General features: G+C 51.6%; 1 protein-coding gene across 9 annotated transcripts in view; it reads right to left on the bottom strand.

The window, feature by feature from the left end:
* PIK3C2B (phosphatidylinositol-4-phosphate 3-kinase catalytic subunit type 2 beta) overlaps nucleotides 1–19,477 on the bottom strand; it is a 58,997-nt gene that overhangs the window by 11,528 nt on the left and 27,992 nt on the right. For 4 of the 9 annotated variants that reach the window (XR_014244771.1, XM_082392450.1, XM_082392452.1 and 1 more), the window contains exons 7-25: nucleotides 19,363–19,442; nucleotides 18,913–18,976; nucleotides 17,290–17,436; nucleotides 16,628–16,661; nucleotides 15,588–15,783; nucleotides 14,394–14,516; nucleotides 10,792–10,959; nucleotides 10,123–10,234; nucleotides 9,118–9,153; nucleotides 8,824–8,966; nucleotides 8,344–8,415; nucleotides 7,334–7,522; nucleotides 5,760–5,853; nucleotides 5,528–5,622; nucleotides 4,887–5,067; nucleotides 3,999–4,106; nucleotides 3,257–3,349; nucleotides 2,319–2,448; nucleotides 1,348–1,484 (exon numbers count right to left, since the gene is read on the bottom strand). Coding sequence is in view for 8 of the 9 variants with exons in the window: in XM_082392450.1 (XP_082248576.1) it covers nucleotides 1,348–1,484; nucleotides 2,319–2,448; nucleotides 3,257–3,349; nucleotides 3,999–4,106; nucleotides 4,887–5,067; nucleotides 5,528–5,622; nucleotides 5,760–5,853; nucleotides 7,334–7,522; nucleotides 8,344–8,415; nucleotides 8,824–8,966; nucleotides 9,118–9,153; nucleotides 10,123–10,234; nucleotides 10,792–10,959; nucleotides 14,394–14,516; nucleotides 15,588–15,783; nucleotides 16,628–16,661; nucleotides 17,290–17,436; nucleotides 18,913–18,976; nucleotides 19,363–19,442 (2,202 nt within the window). In the remaining variant the exon portion in view is untranslated. The remainder of the gene's footprint in view (nucleotides 1–1,347; nucleotides 1,485–2,318; nucleotides 2,449–3,256; nucleotides 3,350–3,998; nucleotides 4,107–4,886; nucleotides 5,068–5,527; nucleotides 5,623–5,759; nucleotides 5,854–7,333; nucleotides 7,523–8,343; nucleotides 8,416–8,823; nucleotides 8,967–9,117; nucleotides 9,154–10,122; nucleotides 10,235–10,791; nucleotides 10,960–14,393; nucleotides 14,517–15,587; nucleotides 15,784–16,627; nucleotides 16,662–17,289; nucleotides 17,437–18,912; nucleotides 18,977–19,362; nucleotides 19,443–19,477) is intronic. The other 5 variants (XM_082392455.1, XM_082392457.1, XM_082392454.1 and 2 more) reach the window with 4 other exon arrangements.

Raw genomic sequence — 19,477 nt, 5'->3', positions numbered from 1 at the left:
GACGGACTCATCTTTCAGGACACAGGGAGCCTTTGAAGAATTGAGAGCAAAGGAGTGACATGAGCAGTTTGCACCTTATTTTAAAAGACTCTGAAATCAAGCAGAGGATGGTAATGGAAGGAGGAGAGGCAGTCCAGTAGTTCAGGGGACAGAAAGCAAATGGCTGAAAGAAATGGTAAGAAGAGGACAGATTCAAGAGACATCTGGGGAACAGGGCTTGGTAAAGCAGAGGAGAGGCAGAAGGAAACATCAAGAAGACTCATGGCTCTGTCTTGGGTGACTGCACAGAGAGAGTCATAACCATCCAGGAAACACAAAAAAGCAGGGTTCAAGAGGACAAGGAGAGACAGAAAGCTCGGTTTTGCCTATACTGAGTTTGATGTACAGGTGAAACACAAGCGGAGAGGTCCAGCAATCGGGTGGTGAGAGACGGAAGAGGGAATGGCTTTGGAAGTCATCAGCAAGTGGGCGGTAAAGTAATAAGAGATGATGAGCTGGCACAAGAAGGGTACAAAGAGCACGGCAGGCCAGGAATTAAACCCTGGGGAATGCAAACATTTAAGGCCTTGGAAGATCATCTAATTACATGCTCACTAAACAACATTCTGATTATAATTTGGCTGCCCACGTAGGTTCTCCTTCAGGGATAAAAGCCATTGATCAATATAAATTAGTATATGGATCGCTTCTGGTTTATGGTCATTCTCTTATGAGCTTGGTTATTATGATTTACTCTCTCCCCTAAACTTAATTAACCCAGAGGCAAGAGCCATGAAGCTGTGGACCAGCCACAGAACACAGCAGGTCACCAAGGCCCTACCATCCAGTATAGCCCTGCCTGAGGAAGGAAGGTTAGCTACCTTTTCTATCATCTCTGTCTCATATCTATCCTCAATCCTGGCTTCCGGTTACATGCTTGTCACAAACCAGCTCCATAACTGGGAACAAATGAGTGAGTCTTAATTCACATCTATGAAAAGAAGAGTTGGATAAAATGATCTCTAAAGTCTCTTCCAACTCTTGTTCTGCAAAGCACCACTGGACTCCTCACAGGACACAGGAGGACCTGAATAGGATCCATGACTAAGAGGGCCCCCTCCTCCAAACTCAATCTGCCAGAGGAACTCAGCAAAGGCTTCCCAGTTGGATACCAGGGGATGTTCTTGGTCAGCTTACAAAAGTCATTTGACCCACCTCTAGACATCTGGAGGCACCAGTCAACCAAGAGTGTTTCTTTCCTCCCAATACAGCTGAGCTGTCTTCTCTGCATGTGTGGGCCTTATGGGAACATAGTGTGCCGGAGTCACGCACATCCCACCCCAGCTTCACCCCATGCTTCAATCCTACCTTCTCGTACTCGTCCTCCCCAGGGTTGTGCTTCTGCAGCCAGTCGGCTAGGGGCCGGTCCTTGAAGGAGCCGGTCACCCCGTGCTCCACCTGGATTTTGCGCAGGGTCTCAGAGTTGGGGATCATCTCTACCATCCCTGTGAGGGGAGACATCAAGTCACTCTCCAGAGCAGAGAGAAGGCGTCTGTCAGGAGAGGACTACAAGAGCTTTGCTGGATGCTTCCCTATAAATTAAGCTCTAGGGCACTTGGACAAAGTCTGATAATAAGGGGAAAGATCACTCCCCTGGTTTCATACTCCATGCTGTGACTCTTTGGTCCCCCCAGCTCATAGCCATGATCCTTTTTTGTTTTAACTTTTACTATGGGATTTTCAAATACATACAAGAATAAAGAAATGGTATCATGAGCTCACACAAAACCAGTTTCAAAAATTATCAACACTTTGCTAATCTTGTTTCATCTATTTCACTCACCCAGCCCTGCTTCCCCCCCTTCTCTTCCACCCTCCCCCTACCCCATTCGCGGCTGGATTATTTTTAAGTAAATCCCATACATGTCATTTCACTCATAAGTATTTCAAGTATAACTAGCAAGGACATAACCACCATGCCATTAACACATCCAAAAATCTAACAACCATTCTTTGATCTGATCTAACCCAGTCTACATGCAAATTTCTCCCAACTGTGTCAAAAAGTATCTGTTTACAGTTGGTTTGTTAGAATTGGGACCCAAAGTCTACGCAGTATGCTTGGTTGTTATGTCTCCAAGACTGCTTTATTTTATAATAGTCTCTCTCCCTTGCCTTCTTTTTTTAATGCCATTCCACAGCTTCTAATGGGATAATCTTGCCCTTTTCATTTTTCTGGAGAAGCACACAGTTCTCGTCAGGGAATGGCAAAAGGGCAGTAAGCAAGAATGCCCCCCACACCAGCTGCCCAGTCATCGCCCCGCCCACTCCCTACTGACCTCTCCCACGGCCAGTGGAGAAGCAGCGGAAGATGACCATGCGCATGTCCAGCCCCTCCTGGACCCAGATCTTGCTCATGATGCGAATCATCTGCAGGGTCAGCATGTCTTGGCGAAGGTCGTCCCCACACTGGATGAAGGAAGACAGTGACCAGAACCACCTCCACCACCTCTCCCAGCTCCCAGATCTCCCAGGAGGGCAATCTTGGCCCAAACTAGTGACCAGGGACTTCTCAGTTCTCCCACCTCACACTCAGACCTGCTCACCCAGCTCACACCAGGTCAGACGCCAGAGATGGGCCAGGAACCACATTTTGCCCGTGTGGTGTTCCAGCTCTTCCCCCAACCCCATGTCCCCATTTGAATTGAAGTCAGGGTCCTCTTCTTCATGCAGTCTTCCTGACCATCAAAGCCTTAAAACTTGAATGTTTACACCTTGGATTTGGAACTTACACACAACAAATATATGTTACTAAGTCATGCATGCCTTTCATTTCCCCCACTGGATTGCATGCTCTGAGACTATCATTTAGTCCTCAGAATCATGGATGTACCAGTTAGAGGGACCTTAAGATTCATCTAAGTCCAGCCTGCACCTGATACATGAATTTCCTCTTCAGCACGCCTGCCATAGTCATTCAGCTTGAATACTCCAGGGACAGCCAGGTCAGCACCTTATTCACTCCATTGCTGAGGTAGCTCTGCCTCCTAGAAAGCGCATCCTTACACATCCCAACACTGTTCCTAGCCCTCTGGGGCCACACACAATTAATCTATTTCCTTTTTCACCTGATAGTCTTTCACGCACTAAAATGGCAGCATGAGTGTGGACTAGCAGGAAGAGAATGGGCCTGAGGCTGCTTCTGCCGCCCTTGGATTCCCACCTCTCCTTCTCTCCACCATCTGCATCCCACCAAGCTTGAGAGAAGTGTCCTCACCTTGAAGATGACACGGATGTTCTCGCCCAGCGGATCCACATTTTGGAAGGAGAGCTTGAGGGGGACTGCATTGGAGTTGAAGTAGGAACAGTCCTGCCACAGTAGAGAGGGTAGTGATGAGGGTCAGGGTGGCCCAGGCCCAGGCCCAGGCAGGAAAACGGCCTCTCCCACTCTCTGCCAGCTGCTGCTCATTGTTTCTTCCAGATTTCTGTGGAGCCCACATTCCTTCCCTCCCTCCCTACTGCCATCACCCTGGTTCAGTTTGTTATGACTTCAGCTCCTGCACCTGATCTCTCATCCCTTCGGTTCATTCCACACACAACTTACTAGTTGTGTGACTTGTGGCAAGTCGTGTGTCCCATCTATAACTCAGTTTACTCCTCTGTAAAATGGGGCTCACAACAGTACCGACTTCATAAGAGTCGTGCGGATGAAATCTGATAACCAAAGGAAAGCGCTTAGAACGGTGCCAGGCACAGAGAGCGTGCTCGATGAATGACAGGTGGTAGCATCACCAGCCTGGACTTCAACCCCGACATCATCAGCAGAGGCACTTACCCAGCCCCCAACCCGATTCCTCCACCCCGCAGAGCTGTCAGGTAAAAGTTCATACGCGTTAGCGTTGGGAAGAGGCCTCACATATGCCTTTCTTCCTCATCTCTCTCAATAACCAGGTCAGTGAGGACCTGCCTTCCACTGAGCCCTCCCCACTCCGAGAGCCCCAAACCCACCAGTCACTCACCCTGGGCACGATGCCCTTAACCAGCAGACTGGGGCTAAGAGGCAGGCGGCAGGAGCCGTTGAGGGCAAAAAACTGCCCCACCTCCTCCAGGCCCGTGCGGAGAATCCCCTGGTGGGGAAAGGAGAGCAGGGGTGAGGTGAGGGGCCCATAAGCTCCACTCAGAGCCAGGCCTCTCCCAGGGGTGGGTGCCAGTAGTGGTTGGCATGGAAACAGTCACCCAAGAGATGGGGACAACCTCCTGGAGACAGCGAAGAAGGAAGACCACCCCACCCACACCACAGCCTGGGCCACAGCCCAAACATCTATAGAGACTGGGTGGATGACAGAACAGCTTAAAGCAGCCCACGGTGAACTGAGAGGGTGGGCTACAGGTCAAGGAGGAGTTGCCACTTGGGCTGTTGCCAAAAAAGCCAATCATCTAGACTTCACAATCTCCCAATTTTTAAATGTTAGCAACCAGGATCACTAATACTGGACTAATACAACCGCTTTGTGCAAACAGATAAAGGTGCCCCCTCTGGGTGGCAGCAGCCCTGAGCCGTGGCTCACAGCACAGTGAACCAAGTATGACTGAATTTTAGTCCTCACTTGCCCCCTCTGGCTGGGTGCTCTTGTGCAGTGAACAACTTACACAACTGGGCTTAGCCTTTAAGGTAAACAGTTAAATAAAAATTTTAATACTTTGCAAGCCAAAGAGAACACATCCGTGGGCTGTATCCAGCTTGCAGACTGTCAGTTTGTAGCCTGTAGGTTAGGGAGTCACCTCTTTCCAGCCCCTCACCAGAGATGGTCAAGTGCCATCCTGCTGGTCAGGATGCCTAAGAAGTTAATGACTGGCTGCAGAGGCCCAGAACCGGAAATGGGTAGAGGCAGCCTCACCCCACTCACCGGCCGTGCAGACGGGGCGGCCTCCCGGACCTGCTGGGCCAGCTTGGCCAGGGTACTGACAAGCCAGCACTGGCGGTTAAACTCCTCTCTCAGCCCCTTGCCACAGCAACACAGCAAGGCTGCCAGCAGATATTGGTAGCGGATGCTGAACTGAGAGTCCTTGAGGCCGTCTTTCAGCAACCTACCAGGCAAAGAGAGGGGGGAAGTCAGAACACTCAAAGGATAACAGGCAAGGGGTGGGGTGGGGAGCGGTCAGACCCAGCTCCAACTCCCTGGAAAACCCACCCCAAACTTGGGAAGGAAAACAGGCTCTGGATGCAAAACTTATACAGAGGTGTTCAGCCATATCTCAGTCTGCCCATGCTGTCTTTAAGTAGAGCTCAAAGCCTTTCTGCAACTGGTTTCTCCTTGTATTTCTGCCATGCGTGGGTGGAGGGGAGTGCCAGGGATGATCTCCACTGCGCTTACATGCGGGTGAGCTGAGAGCCCCCGAGGAAAAGGTGCTGGCCCAAGGCCACCTGGTAAGTCAGCCACATACTGCAACCCAGATGGCTCAGCTCCCCACCCTTGCAGGCTTACAGTAAAACACTCCCAAGTGAAGGAGATGTGTCCACCTCTCCTCTTTCTGCACACAGTTTTACCAGAAGAAGTAGTGAGTCACTCTCAAGTCAGAGACAGCTCGTTTCAGGAGGAAGCGCACCAAGGGGCTGTCCAGGTAGCACTCATACTTTAAGGCCTGTGTAGGAGACAGGGAACAGGAGGCTTTGTTGATTGCCTGTAATCTACACCAACTGCTATCCCTGCAGGATGCAGTCTGCCTGGGGGTCCTGGGGGTGGGACCATCAGAACTGGAGAGAAGGCCAGCTCACCCACCTGCACGAGCTGGGGCAAGTAGTCCAACAGCTCAGCATCAGAGAGGGAGCCAATCCACTGAACAGCCATACGACGCACCTCCTGGTCTGGGAACCTGCAAAATAGAGCCCAGGACCCTGACAATCCAGCCACAGGGTCTGAGGCACAGGAGTGAGCAAGCACCCTCACACCTGGGCCTCAGAGCCATGGGTGAAGAAATGGCAATGACTCCCAGAATCTGCCAAAGCCACTAGAAGAGTCCTAAGCACCTTTTCTGGATTGCAATCCTTGAGAATGGCCCTGGCCCATGGTCAGAGTCAGCCTTGGGCCATGGAAGCCACTCTCACTCCCTGTATGAGTTAAAGAAAATGGGATAAAGTCCTCAACCCCACTCCCAAAGATCTCTTCCGTGACTCCCACTGTGCCAGAAATCCCATCATCAAAGAGCCCTCGTGAGGGTCAAAGCATTATCGTTTCTTGGTACCATCCTTTTTTTTTTTTTTTTAATTATTTATTTATTTTATTTTATTTTTGGCTGTGTTGGGTCTTTGTTTCTGTGCGAGGGCTTTCTCTAGTTGTGGCGAACGGGGGCCACTCTTCATCGCGCTGCGCGAGCCTCTCACTATCGCGGCCTCTCTTGTCGCGGAGCACAGGCTCCAGACACGCAGGCTCAGTAGTTGTGGCTCACGGGCCCAGTTGCTCCGCAGCATGTGGGATCTTCCCAGACCAGGGCTCGAACCCGTGTCACCTGCATTGGCAGGCAGATTCTCAACCACTGCGCCACCAGGGAAGCCCGGTACCATCCTTTTAATGCAAAGCTTGCCAGGCAAATAACAGAGATCATGAAATTATATATAAGCCAGTACACCTAGCCAGAATTAGTTTAGCAGAGATTAGCAAAACCCTTGCCTCAAAAAGTCCTGAAGGCAAAATACGTGGATCAGGTACATTTTAATTACTAAGAGTGGTAGAAAATAAACCAAGAACATTGGGTACGATCTAGGGGTTTGAGACTGGGAGCTGTGTCCCCAGAGGAATGAAGGAAGAGAGGACTGTAAGAGCAGAACTTTCTAAGTGATAAGGTTTGGGTTACACAGGTGTGTGCATATGTCAAACCTCAGCAAATGTACACATAAGGCTTGGGCATTTACTTATATGTAAATTTTGTCTCAAAAGAAAAAAACGTAAACAAACATTGAGCTCTAGTTAATGTTATGCTTGCTAAAGTATTTAGGAAGGAGTTATGATGTCTCAATTCACTTCAAAATGCATAAAAAAATAAGATGTATTGATGGACAGTATAAACACATAAAGCAAATATAACAAATGCAAATGGTTAGAATTTAGGTGGTGGGAATATGGATGTTCACTATTAAATTCTCAGTTTTGTTGTATGTTTGAAAAATGTTCATAATATAACATGGGGGGTGGGGATGGAATAAAATAAAGAAAGAGAAAAGGAGAAGTGGAAAAACCCTGAATTTCCATGCCCACTTGACCATTCTCCCCAGGGCTGGCCAGATCAGTGATGGGCAGTGCCAAGCCCTGGCTTCTGGAAGGACACGTGGTCAGGAAAGGTGGGTGTTACAACTCACGTGGCATGCAGGAGCCCCAGGGCATCCTGGTGGTTCATGTGGGTCCACTGCTTCAGGAGAGCGTAGATGTCGGGCAGGCAAGCCCACTCCCAGCTGGGGGCGCTAGCGAGCACCAGGGGGAGTGAGCTCACCTCCGAGTGGCAATAATACCGCTTCTCCCACAGGCTCTTTTTGTCAGCATCAGTGAGCCTGGGGGTGGAAGTGGTAGGGGGAGGTGAGAGAGACAGCAGAGTCAGCCAGAGGGTAAGGTACTCACGCTCCAAGAGAATGCTACACACTCCAATTCAGTAGTTCCCAAACTTTGCTGCATGTTACAATCAGCTGAGGAGCTTTGTAAATGCCTCTTGTCCAGGCTACACCCAAAACCAGTTAAGTCAGAATGTCTGGGGAAGGCAGGCATCGGTAATTTTAAAAATATCCCTAAGTGATTGCAATGTGTGAAGCAAACTCTGGGAGCCAGGGTCCAAATTACATCTCTGATCCTTGACTCAGGGACATCTCACACCAAGGCAGCAAGCAGGGGCCAAGGGCACCGAATTTGCTACCCCTCCTGAGGATGCCCGTAGGACATCACTCCCAAGTAGAGCCACCAGAGGGCAGTGGTCCCCACTGCTCAGGGTCTGGGCAGCTGAGAGGCCTCCTGGGGCTTCCTGGGGCCAGCTGGAGGTTTTATAGGACCTGCAGCTAATTGGGCCTTGCCTGAGATCAGGTGTCTAATGGGAGAAGGGAGCTGAGGGGCTAATGAAGCAAGGGGTCAGCAGAGGAGTGGGGGCAGGGGAGGTCTGCAGTCACTCAGTGATTCTCGCTGCCCTGGGTGAGACACGAGGGAGAGAGATGAGCCCCATCTCTCTCATTTCCCCCAACCGCCACATGCAAGGGCCATGCAGGCGCCAGAGAGGTATACGAGAGAGCAGGCCGGGGAGGAGCCCAGATCCCACCAGCTCCTCCAGCCTCTTCAACCCTGGTGAGAGAAGCAGCCCCAAGGATGAGATCAGCTTGGACTCGCTTACCCCTGACAGCTGCCAGCTTGCCTTGACACCTGATCCCTTTTGGAAAGTGACAGGGCCAGAGAAATGCAAAGGCTGTGGGTGTGGAAGGGGCAGGAGGTGGGGGCAGGGTGGTAAGCATAGCAGCCAGCTGCCCCAATGGACAGTAAATAGTACACAGCTTATCTGGGGGTGGGGCAAAACTCTGGTCCTCTTGGCAAGCTGATCCTGGGCCAAGTCCTCATCATGGGGATGGGTGTTCCCAGATCTAATATCCTGACTGTCAGCTCTCCACTTTGCCTGAGGTCAGCTCATGAAAAACGTCTGGGGACTGCAGAGCCCTCTCTCCACCACTTCCTGCCTAGGCGGCAATGCCCACCCTATCCCACCTCGACTCCCAAAGCAGGAGGACAGGGACCTGCTGGGAGGTAAGAGAAGGTCAGTTAGAACTCGAGAGACTTAGTGGAGGCCCGAGTCACACATGGGGGATGCCCTGGGTCTCACCAGTACAGGGACTCCTTCTGCATGATGTTTTTAAGCACGTGTTGGTCTTCCTCCCGGAGGCTGCCAAACTCATAGCGGGGGCTGAACTTGTCTCCAGCGGGGCTGGTGAACTTGATGTCGAAGGCCGAGGTGGGAAAGTCAATCTAGGAGACGACATCAGGGAAGTGAGGAGAGAGAACAGCAAGCTGGGTGGGGCTGCCACCTACCTGGGTCTCCAGCTCTTCTTTTACCCACCAGCCTTCCTGCCTCCCTTCCCCCCTCCCTTACCCTCAGATTCTTTGTCTGTAAAATAACCTTGCTGGACTTGGTGATCGCTAAAGTCCCTTCCAGCTATAACTTCCAGCGAAAAATGAGAAGGAAACAAAGAGAGAGAAAGAAAAACGGTCAAGTGAGGAAGAGGTTGGGCTGAGATGCATCTAGGTGAGGGGACTGGCCCCAGGCCAAACTCTGAACAGAAGCGTCATTAGGCTGAGCCACTGGGAGCCTCCACGCTGAGGTTGGGGAGCCTTCAGTGTGGTCTTGGAGGGCACTTTGCTCATGGAAAGTGGGACCACATGCCAGGTGAGAGCTCTGCCAACTCTGAAGCCTGCAACGCTGGGTTCCCTTGCTCTCTGCTGCCATGTTCATCCTTCTAAAATGGATGGCAGAGCTCAGGGAGCCAGTCCTCAAAGGGAGTTCCACATTCTTTCATTCAAGAAATGTTTATTGAACCCTAATATGTACCGAGCATTGTTCTGGGCCCTGGGCACAGAGTAGTAAATAAGACAGGTAAAAACGTCTGCCTCTTGGAGCTTTCATTCTGTATCCACTTTGATATTCCATATTCCGTACCAAAGCATTTCATGACCACAAGAAAAGGAACCAGGAACGGTAACTAGACCTTGGACCTGACCAGCTCCTCCTCCTTTCCCCAGAGAATGGGTCCACCCCACTAGAGCACTGAGTGGCTGTGGGGAGGGCTTCCCCATGGGCCCCAAGAGGGGATGGCTCAGATTAGTAATATTAGGGTTCAATTTAAGGAACTCTGAAGAGCTGAGCCCTGGTTGGCAAGGGTCTCAGACCCTGCCTTCAGGCTCCTTGAAATCAGTTAACTTCAAGGAGATGGGACATAGCTTCTGCAGAACTTGCCCTCCCACTCTGGGTCTAACCATGTTCACCTAGCTGCTTCAGTCTCATCACCCCACGTGCAAAGTTCTGCACTTTCTCCTACTGCCCCAGCCCAAACCTCAAAGGGAAAACATGGAGCCAACTCTGGAGTGGTCCTGATGTGTTGGTGGGAGGGAGAGGCTGGGGTCTCACCTGCAGGATGACACTATCTGGCTGATGGAAATTAGGTGCACTCCAACGGGTACTGGGGCTTTCCTGTGTTGCTGGCCATAAGCCCAGAAGCTTCCGGCCACAGGTCAGGACTCTAAGGAGGATGGAAGGTGGGATAAGCCAACAAACCCAGTAGCTAAGGAGATGGTTCTCCTCCTGCTCCCCCTATCCAAAACTCTGCCTTTTCTGCTTGAAGCCACTGCCCAACTCCTCTCTCTCATTCTCCCCACAGACCATGGCCTTCTCTTTCTTCCACGTCCTATAAAAACCCACCCCCTCCAGGAAGCCTTCCTAAACTAACCACACCCTCCCTGGTCTGGATGACCTGGTGGCAGGGATGCCTTCATGACATAGAGAGCCCGACTGGATGACCTCTAAGGTCCTTCCAATGACAAGACCAGATGACGCTGCCTGAGCATGCATGTCCATGCCCCTTCCCACCAGTCCTGCCCAGTAGCTCTTGATTACATCAATTGTCCTGGCCACCAGTCCTGTGCCTTGGTCCTCTCCACCAGGGCTGGGACCCTCTGGACTCTGCCGGTGAGCCCCACTTGGCCAACCTGCCCAAGGGGCATTGGCCCGTGCAGCAGCCAGGCCTCTCTCCCTATCCCCTCCTCCCTGCCAAGGCCAAGCTGCCCTGGGCCCACATACTGCCTGAAGTTGAAGAGCGGAGCAGTGACCCAGCCCAGGGCTTCGGGCACCCGCCGCTGCTTATTGGACTCCGAGGAGCTCCCGGGTGGGGGGATGGGCAGAGCATAGAGAGTGGCACACAGCAGGGTCTCCCGAGGCAACCGGTTCACCTGCACAGGGAAGCAGATCCTAGGGCAGACAGGAAACCAAATCAGGAAGTGCCACCCCTGTGGCTTCCAGGGCCAGGTGGCCCAGGAAGTCAAGATGAGGCTGAGAACTTGGCCTCCCGATATGCTCCCTGGGTAAGCCTTCCTGCAGAACCAGGACAGATCCCAAACTGCAGGCAAAACCTCCACTCGATGCCTGCAGGAGCACAGTCTATATGTCTTTGCAGCCTCTTGGTAGAGTAAGACAAACATCCTCTGATTTTGAGGCTACCCACGGTGACCAGACAGAACTCACTTGGCCAGAGCCACCTAGAGTTCAGGTGTCTACATGCCCCATACTGTCAGCCATACTCCTTCCCTTGTTTTAGGATTTCTGCAGAGAGTCACCGAGAAGTTGCTCCTTTTGACAATCCTTCTCCATTGAACAATCCCCAGCCCTCCCCCACCTCTTCCAACTGAGAGCAGCCAGGAAGCAGCAGCATGATCTCTGCCTTCAGCGCACCCTCCCCCACAGCCCTCCCACCTGTCTGTCCTCCCGTGTCCCCGTCTTCTCCTAACCCACTGGACACAAATGTTTGTTCTCACCCCGAAACATTTTCAAAGCCAAAGGGATAAAAAGAAGGGGCTCCTCCAAGTCCCTGGGTGGTGAGAAAGCAAACTGGCAGGGCCCAGAGAACTGACACCAAAGCCCTTGCCAGTACCCAACCCAGATGGTCTCTCCCGTGCTCCCACGCCTGAATCACACCCGGCCACTCCCTCCAAGTTCAGGATAAGGACCTGGGGTGGGGTGGGTGGAGAGGGGAGGGGAGCTGTGGGAAGAGGGAGGACCCACATTACCTTTCGGGGAAGCTGTCCCTGGGCCAAAGTCCATACTGTCACACCCTTCTGGCCAGCCCAGGGCCCAGCAGCTTTTATGCCAGAGGGCACAGAGGCAGGGCGGCCACCCCCAAGGTTAGCAGTTTCATGATCAAGCAGCCTCCCTCCACCGCTGCCCTTCACTCCTCCAGGGGAATCTCCACGTAAGTGAGGCACTCCCTCCTTCCCGCCAGACTGGCAGGGCCCTGATCTGCCCCAGCTGCCTCTACCATGGGGGCCCACAGCTATAATTAGGACCCCGCCAGCAGCCAGCATACATGCCAGGCCAGGGCTTGGCTAGAGTGGCAGAGCGAGGCTGCAGGGCCTATTTTGAGAGTTAGCTGACCCCATGCTGCTACAGTGAGGGAGACAATCAGCTGATCCCACAGCAAAGAGGAGACGGAGCTGGTCCTGATCCCTTTCTTTTCACCCAGGAAGAGGCTTCCAGCTGGGCATCCAGAGAAAAAGAGAGTGAGGAACCTTTCTAGCTGAAACCATAATGCCTAGAACCAACCAAGGGCCCCTTCTCCTCAGCCCTTGGGTATATCTGGTATTCTAAAGCCTCCCCCATGGACCTTCACCTGGGGTCAGTCAGGACAACCAGTAGGTTAGCTGTAGCCCTGAACTTCCTCCCTTCTGCAACCCATTCCTCAACAGCGCATCACAGGGGCTGACTCCTCCAGGCAGCGTTCCTGGGATGTGCCGGTTCCAGTCCTGGTTCTCCCTCTCACAAGCTTGGGCGACTACTCACACCTCTGTGCCTCAGCTTCCTCATCAGTGAAAAGGGGGACATGGCTTCACTTGTGTGATGTGTGTATATACTGGGTGTTTTTTGCTATGTGACACTGTGGTTACTGCACTGGAACGGAGCTATATAAATTAGTACTTTCATGCACAAACATCCCCATGTGTCAGTCACTGTGTCAGTCACTCGGAACAGAGAAACCAGAATTGAGAGAGCTCAGAACACAACAAAGATGATAAAGAAGAAAGCAGTTATCATGTACTAGGTATTGTGCCAAGTACTTTACTTGCAATGTCCTAACTGCTCTCAAACAACCCTGTAGGGTAGGCCCTATTACTGTGTCCATTTTGGGTTGAATGACCTGCCCAAGGTTGCACCTACGGTGAGAAGGAGAGGATGATGGCACCCAAAGCCTACACTGTACTGCCTCCTCCCACATGCCTTGGTCTTGATCATGAAGGTGCCATGGGGCATCTGGAGGGGCAGCGCTGAGATGACACCCTCCACAAGGCTCTAGGAAGGATAGCAGCCCTATGGGATTTGAGGCAGAGATTCAGACAGGGAGTAGAATGAGACCACAGAGCAGGCAGCTTGAGGTGGGACATGCTGGGCTGCTTCCACACCTCTGATACTCCATGGGGAAAGGGTCTAAGGCTCATTGTGCGGTCTGCCTGGGCTGGAGTGCTGTAAAGCACGTAGTAATTGAGGCCAGAGAATCCCAAGGGGATGGTGAAATTCGGGAACCATTTAATGCAGCCATCCTCAGCCTCCAAGGAGTCTCTCCTGCTCTGATGGTTGTTTAATTAAAGGACTTTATTTATACCTTTATTGCTCTAAGAATCATAAACGTGTGAAGACAGGAGAAAAGGTCTGCCTCTCCCGTTGGCCGTCTGTAAAATGGCCCACCTCTCCCAGGATTTCCACAGACTCTCCATCCACCTATTTTGGTATCCTTGGCCTCCCCAAGGACCCTCCTCAATCTCTTTAATCTGCACTGCAAATACTGAATTTGCAGTTCTGTTTTGCATATAAGGACTCAGAGATAAGTCAGTCTGGGAAAGTGAAGCTGCGGGGAGCAAACAAGGTGCTTCCTGACTGTCTGGAGGGAGGATGGAGCAGCACAGAAAAGGCACAAGGCACACAAACTTCTGCAATGTCACCATCGAGGCACCCTGGCCTCCATTTCTTTCCTGTTTTGCTTGGCAGATGCCTACCTTCCGGACAGCAAATTACTGTTAATAAACGGTGGTTAATACTATCTTGTGCTTGTGTTTTCATGTTTATATTTATAACCTGTCTTACCTCATTTCAGTGCCACAACTGCCTCTGAGTTAAACAAATGTCCCCATTTTACAGTTTGAGAAACTGAGGCCCGAAGAGGCCAGAGAGAACATACGACTAGAGACAGAGCTAGAAGTAGAGCCTTATTCCTATAGCTCTAAGCCCATTAGTCTTCCCTCTAGGCAGCCTGCCCTTCCAGATCTATAAGGGAGAAAGCATGGTCTCATCTCCCTCTTCCATGGGAACTTTAGGAAGAAGGGAGAAGATGAGACTCCCTCAGACTAGTTAACCTTTTAAGGGAGACAAGATCAAAACAATGAATTATTATTAAAACTAATGTTTATATGGTCCTTCATGGTTTACAACAAGCCTTTATGGATACTTCTCATTGGAAACTCATAACAGCTTGAGAGGTAGAAATTACACTTGTCCCCATTTAAGAGTTAGGGAAGTGGAGTCTCAAGAGTCTGAATGGCTTGTTTGGTTAGGGTTCGTGACAGAGCCTGGTTTAATCTGGGCATTCAGGAGGCTGAAAGGGTCTGCAGTGGGCACTGGAGCCTGGTGGGAGGTCTTACTGCTGGTCCCAGATGATGAGGTGGAAGAGGTACTTGGAGAAGTGAACCCTTCGGGTCCGCTGGGGGCTGCACAGCTCCTTGCCGCCATGGCTGAGGGAGCAGGAGAGGTAGAACTCTTCATAGCTACAAGAGAAAGGGCGTAGGTCAGGACACTCAGCTCCCAGACCTCATCTCAGTCACCCGAACTATGCCAAACTCCACTTCCCCTGTAAAACTCTTGATCAGTGGGACTGGAACATGGGGTCAAGGGACAGGACCGCCAAATTGGATTTGCGGAAGTGTGCTCCGGGAAAAGCAACTCGATCTGGATCTCTCTGCCCAGTTTCAGGTTCCATGCTGAGCCCTTGGTTTTTCTCCCTTCTTTATTGGGAAGCAGCCATGCAGCCTCCTCCTTAGAACCAGCTCCAGCCCATGGGGTGTCCGGGAGCGCGCCTGCGCACATGCGCATGCGCAGGTGAGAAGCGTGGGGGATGAAAAACGACATATGCTGAAATGAATGCCAACACATGGGAGTCCCTGCGGCTCGTGACAGGTGCCTGACAGAAGAGGTCAGAGAAGGCCCTGGTTTCCCAGGCTGCCTCCTTTGTTCTCTGCCAATCGCCCAGAGGAATACATTAAGTGAGGAACAAAGAGAGAAGGGGAAGGGAGGGGGAGGGGGTCTGGGAAGAGAGGGGCGGGGGTCGGGTGGAGCCAAAGGCCTATTCCCCCAGGCCTGGGATGCTGGGGGACCCTGAGAGGAGCTCAGGATTACCAAGTTAACGTCCTCCTCCACCCACCCTTGCAGGCCTAGGGAACTCCAGACAAAGGGTCATCTCCCACCTCCCCGCCCCCTCCCACTGTACATCTGCAGGGGAGTGCAGTCATTGGCCGTGAGGCATTCACTCAGATCTGGGAAGGGGCCATCTGTCGCAGCAGCGTCTCCATCAGCTGGCCTTGGATGGGAGGGGGCAGGGATGCCTAAGCAGCCATCACTGAGAGGGAATGACAAGATCTGACCACTGCTGCCTTTTCTCTCTCCTCTGGGATGTCCCAGCCCACGTCTGTCTCCCTCTCAGTGGGCTCATCCCCTCAGCCACAGTGCACCATAATGCCACAGATCCTAAATTTAGGACAGTGGGGTCACTTGCAGACAGAAAAAGCCATCTGAAGTCTAACTCAGCTTGCTCCCTATAGGCCATTCAGCCCAGTGCTCACCTGGTAGCCCACATGATGGGGATGCGGTGGGTGGCATAGACCGTAAAGGCCAGGGACCCAAAAAAATGGCAGGCCTCCTGGACCAGATCATGCTTGTGGCTCCCGTGCACTGCTGTCTGGAAGTCTGCATTGAACGTGTTGCAGTACAGCTCCACCAGGTCCAAGATGGCAGCTGTCAGGGCTTCCACAACCTTCTCTGTGAAAGGAAGGGGACAGAAGGAAGAACAGTGAGGCTTCAACAAGCCCCATCTTATTGTCATGGCACTGGCTAAGATGGGATACCCTAGGACAGTAGTCCCCAAATGCCAGTCACCCATCTGTGATGAAATGAGGAAAAAGCAGGAGCGTGTCATGAACTTCTCATAAAATGACAGATGCTCAATTTTAAACATTGTCCTTATTTTTACGTATTGCTACTAATTTAGTGCAAAATGTCCTTTCTTTTAGGAAGTAGTGGGAATAATAGTTACCAGTTACTTAAAAGAAGTCATTGCTTAGTAAAATAAAAACTGATAATTCTATGTTGGTCCCCAAAATAATGCTTTTTGGTCCACGAAATCTGAAACATTGGGAATCACTGACCAAGGATCCTAGAGATATGAGCTTTGTAGGGCAACATTCTGCTTGAAAGACTTAAGGGGGAATCCTAGGGAAAAACTCTTTATCACCATCTCCCCAGGCCCCTTCAAAGTTGGAACCACAGGGGTTATGAGCTCACAACCTACCCAAGTGAAAGTTTTTCCATCTGGAACCCAGGGCTAACTCTGTCCCACCACGCCTACCCTCACACTTGCACCACCTCATCACCATCTCCCAGGGACACCACAGGAATAACTAGTAAAAATAACAAGAAAACATTTTGTGGAAAGAAATGTGCTCTCCAGCTGCGTCCATGCCTCATATAGGAAAACACATACACACATACACACACAGAGGCAGACCTGGACCCATAAATCAATGGGGCCAGGGAGAAAAAGGAATCTGGGCAGAGACTGCAGTTTTCAGCTGCCCCTTCTGGATGAAGAGAGCAGCTCCCTTACCTCGGTTTTCCCTCACAGCCAAGACGGTGGGATCCTATTGGGGAAAAAGGAGAGGGAGGGGAGCTTCAGGGCCATGGCCTTTTCCATCACAGCTGGAAGAAGGGCTTTTCACAGCTGTGCTCACCTGGACCAGACTGGACCGAAATTTGAGGAGCAGAGGCTCCCCAGGGAGGATAGAGTAACAGTTTGTACCAGATTCGTGTGATGGACAGTGAACCAGACCAAGGATAAAATCATCGTGTCCACCCAAATGAAACACGCCAGCCCTCAGGCCACCCCACTACAGATCACAGCACCTATCGTGCTGGCTGGCCCCGTCTGCACAGCACACAGCCCCCACTGCAGAGTCCCAAATCCCCGGCTCGGGGCAGATTTTGGTCTTGCGCGAAAACTGCCAGGCAGTGCCTCAGTGACTGTGAACAAAGCCTTTGCTGGCCTGGGATCCCGGCAATCAGTCCTGGGGGCAGATCCTAGCCCACTCTCATCCTCAGGAAGAGGTGACAGACTTGGCATCCATTTCCCAAAAACTCTGTGACTAAATGTTCAAACATAAAAGATGGAGGTTGAGAGAAGAGCCTTTTAGTAAATAGACACCTAGTCACCTAGTGTCCGGGGAATATTCGTCTCCTCCTTCCCCACGCTAGTGCTCTGGGCCCCGTTACCTTCTGAATTTTAGGCTTCATTCGGGAAGGGCAGGGGGGCAGCTGGTTGAGAGCGTTGGTGATCTCAGGGGTTTCCACAGCGGCTAGGGCGTTGCAGATGGCCTTGACGGACTGGACCACCCTGTCGGCCTTCAGTGGAAAGTCCCCCTGTGGGAGGCGGCACAGTGAGGCTGGCAGGCTAGCACTCAGCCTCCAGCACCCACAGTGTTGAAGGAATGGGCCGGGAGGAGTAGCGGCTCATGACCCTCAGGAGTAACCAGTGGAATCCATGCTTGATTTTTCAAACATCCAGCATTAGTGAACCACACACAGCTCCTGCTGAATGAAAGGAGCCAAGCCCACGTTCCCCAGCGCTTTCAGCCATCCTGCCTGCACCTCCTCTTATTCCCAGCCTCCCTCTGTCCACTACAGTCTGCTTATACTATACAAACACACGCAGGGTCTCCCCCAGAGACATGCAGTTTTAATAAAATCAATCCACAGGGACTAGCAGGGGGACCAAAGAGATCACACGGAGGGCCCACTTGCCCACACAGCCTTATTTCTCCTACTACTGTCAAGAATGTCCAGATAGGTCTTATCTCAGACCATGGCCATGCCCTGCCCTCTGCGCTTTGGCTCTGCAGTTTTCTCATTTGGAATCCCCTTACCTGTCCTACCCTGATTACCTAAGTAAATGCAAATCACGGACCAGCTAAACTCCACCCTCCTTCCCAAAGCCTTCCCTGGACAGTCCCCCTCTCTATCACTCTCCAAGAGCCCCTGATTAACTCATTACCAACCTGTCCTGTCTACTAATAGCTTTACGTTACTATTCCATTTTTCTGGCAGGAACACAAGCTCCCTGAAGGCTAAGACGATTCTTATGCTTCTCCATCCACAGTAGCCATTAACAGAGGGCCAGAATAGTGCAAAAACAGGTGTTCAGAGAACTCCCCTCTCATCACAGTAAATTTTCAAGCAGAGGCTGCTAGAGAAAGGATTCTGGTAGTCGGTGGAGGGCTGAGCTAGATACAAAGCTGAACTCTCCCAAAAGGATGACCGCTATAACAGCATCAGTGAGACAGGGATTGTTTTTGAAGATCACTGTCTGATTTTCTTCAGCTTCACGACATGTGGAGCAAATGTTAATTCTCATGGTTTTGAGGCTTAAAACTCCATGTGAATCCAAGTAAGGAGAGTCCTGGCCCTTCCCTACCTTGGGAACCCTCCACCTCCTGACGGTTTTCCACCTGTGACACCAGCACCTCAGAACCTCTCAAATCAGAGGTTCCTGGGCCTTGCTCACAGGATGCACACTCCAGTGCACATTCAAGTTCAGCAGCGGGGCGACAACTCTATGTCCCTTAGCTTTGAAGATGCCCTACTCCAGAGATAGGATCAGGGCACGGTTCCTGACCTACTTCTACAGAGGAGCAGAACCCTTCTATACACACTTGCCAGCTGCCCAAGAGCTGGCAGTCTTGGTTTGCCCACGTGCTAGGGGAATGAAAAAAAGTGCTCTGCTAATAGATTTTCAGTATCTACTCCAGATCCCTTTAGTGTTAGCTGATCCCAGGAGGACTGGAGGAGAGGAAGGGAGGAGATTTGGGCAGCTGGGCCAGCCCCAGAATTTGTACTCACATCAGCCAACAGGAAGGCATCCACCTCATTGTGGTAAGTGTCAAACAGAAGACTCAGGGCCTGCCTGGGGAGTTGGGGACAGGGAAAGGTCATAGAAGATGTCAGAACAGACCCAGTGTACTGGAAGACCCATCCTCTCCCTCCTTCTCCACAGCTCAGGAATCAGACTCTGGTTTAAAGGGGTTCCCACTCTTCCCTTATGTCCCATGAAGACTGAAGGCTGGCAGTCCTTTCTAGTTGGCCACCTTTTACCTGGAGAATGTGGCAAAGTACTAGAGGGAAGAGATGTAGCATACCCTGAAGTGGGGATCTTCTCCTCTAAGACTCTTGGGCCCCATCCCCAACACCTGCAAGAAGCCCCGGCCCTGGCATAAAGGCAAGCAAGGGTATCTGCTAGGGTCCCCTCATGGTTCCTGCTTGGGCCACATCCAAGATGGTACCCACTCTCACCTGCTGATGGTCTGCTTGACTGGCCTCTCTTGCAGATGGATGAGGTAGTTCAAGGTGGAGGGGCTCTGGTCATCATTCACCTGTGTAAGAAGTGCCCTATTCAGAGAAGGGTGGT

Source organism: Balaenoptera borealis, assembly GCF_965194805.1.
Source record: "Balaenoptera borealis genome assembly, chromosome: 1".
Lineage (NCBI taxonomy): Eukaryota > Metazoa > Chordata > Mammalia > Artiodactyla > Balaenopteridae > Balaenoptera > Balaenoptera borealis.
Note: the sequence above shows the minus strand (reverse complement) of the source record. Positions and strands in the feature narration are given on the sequence as shown.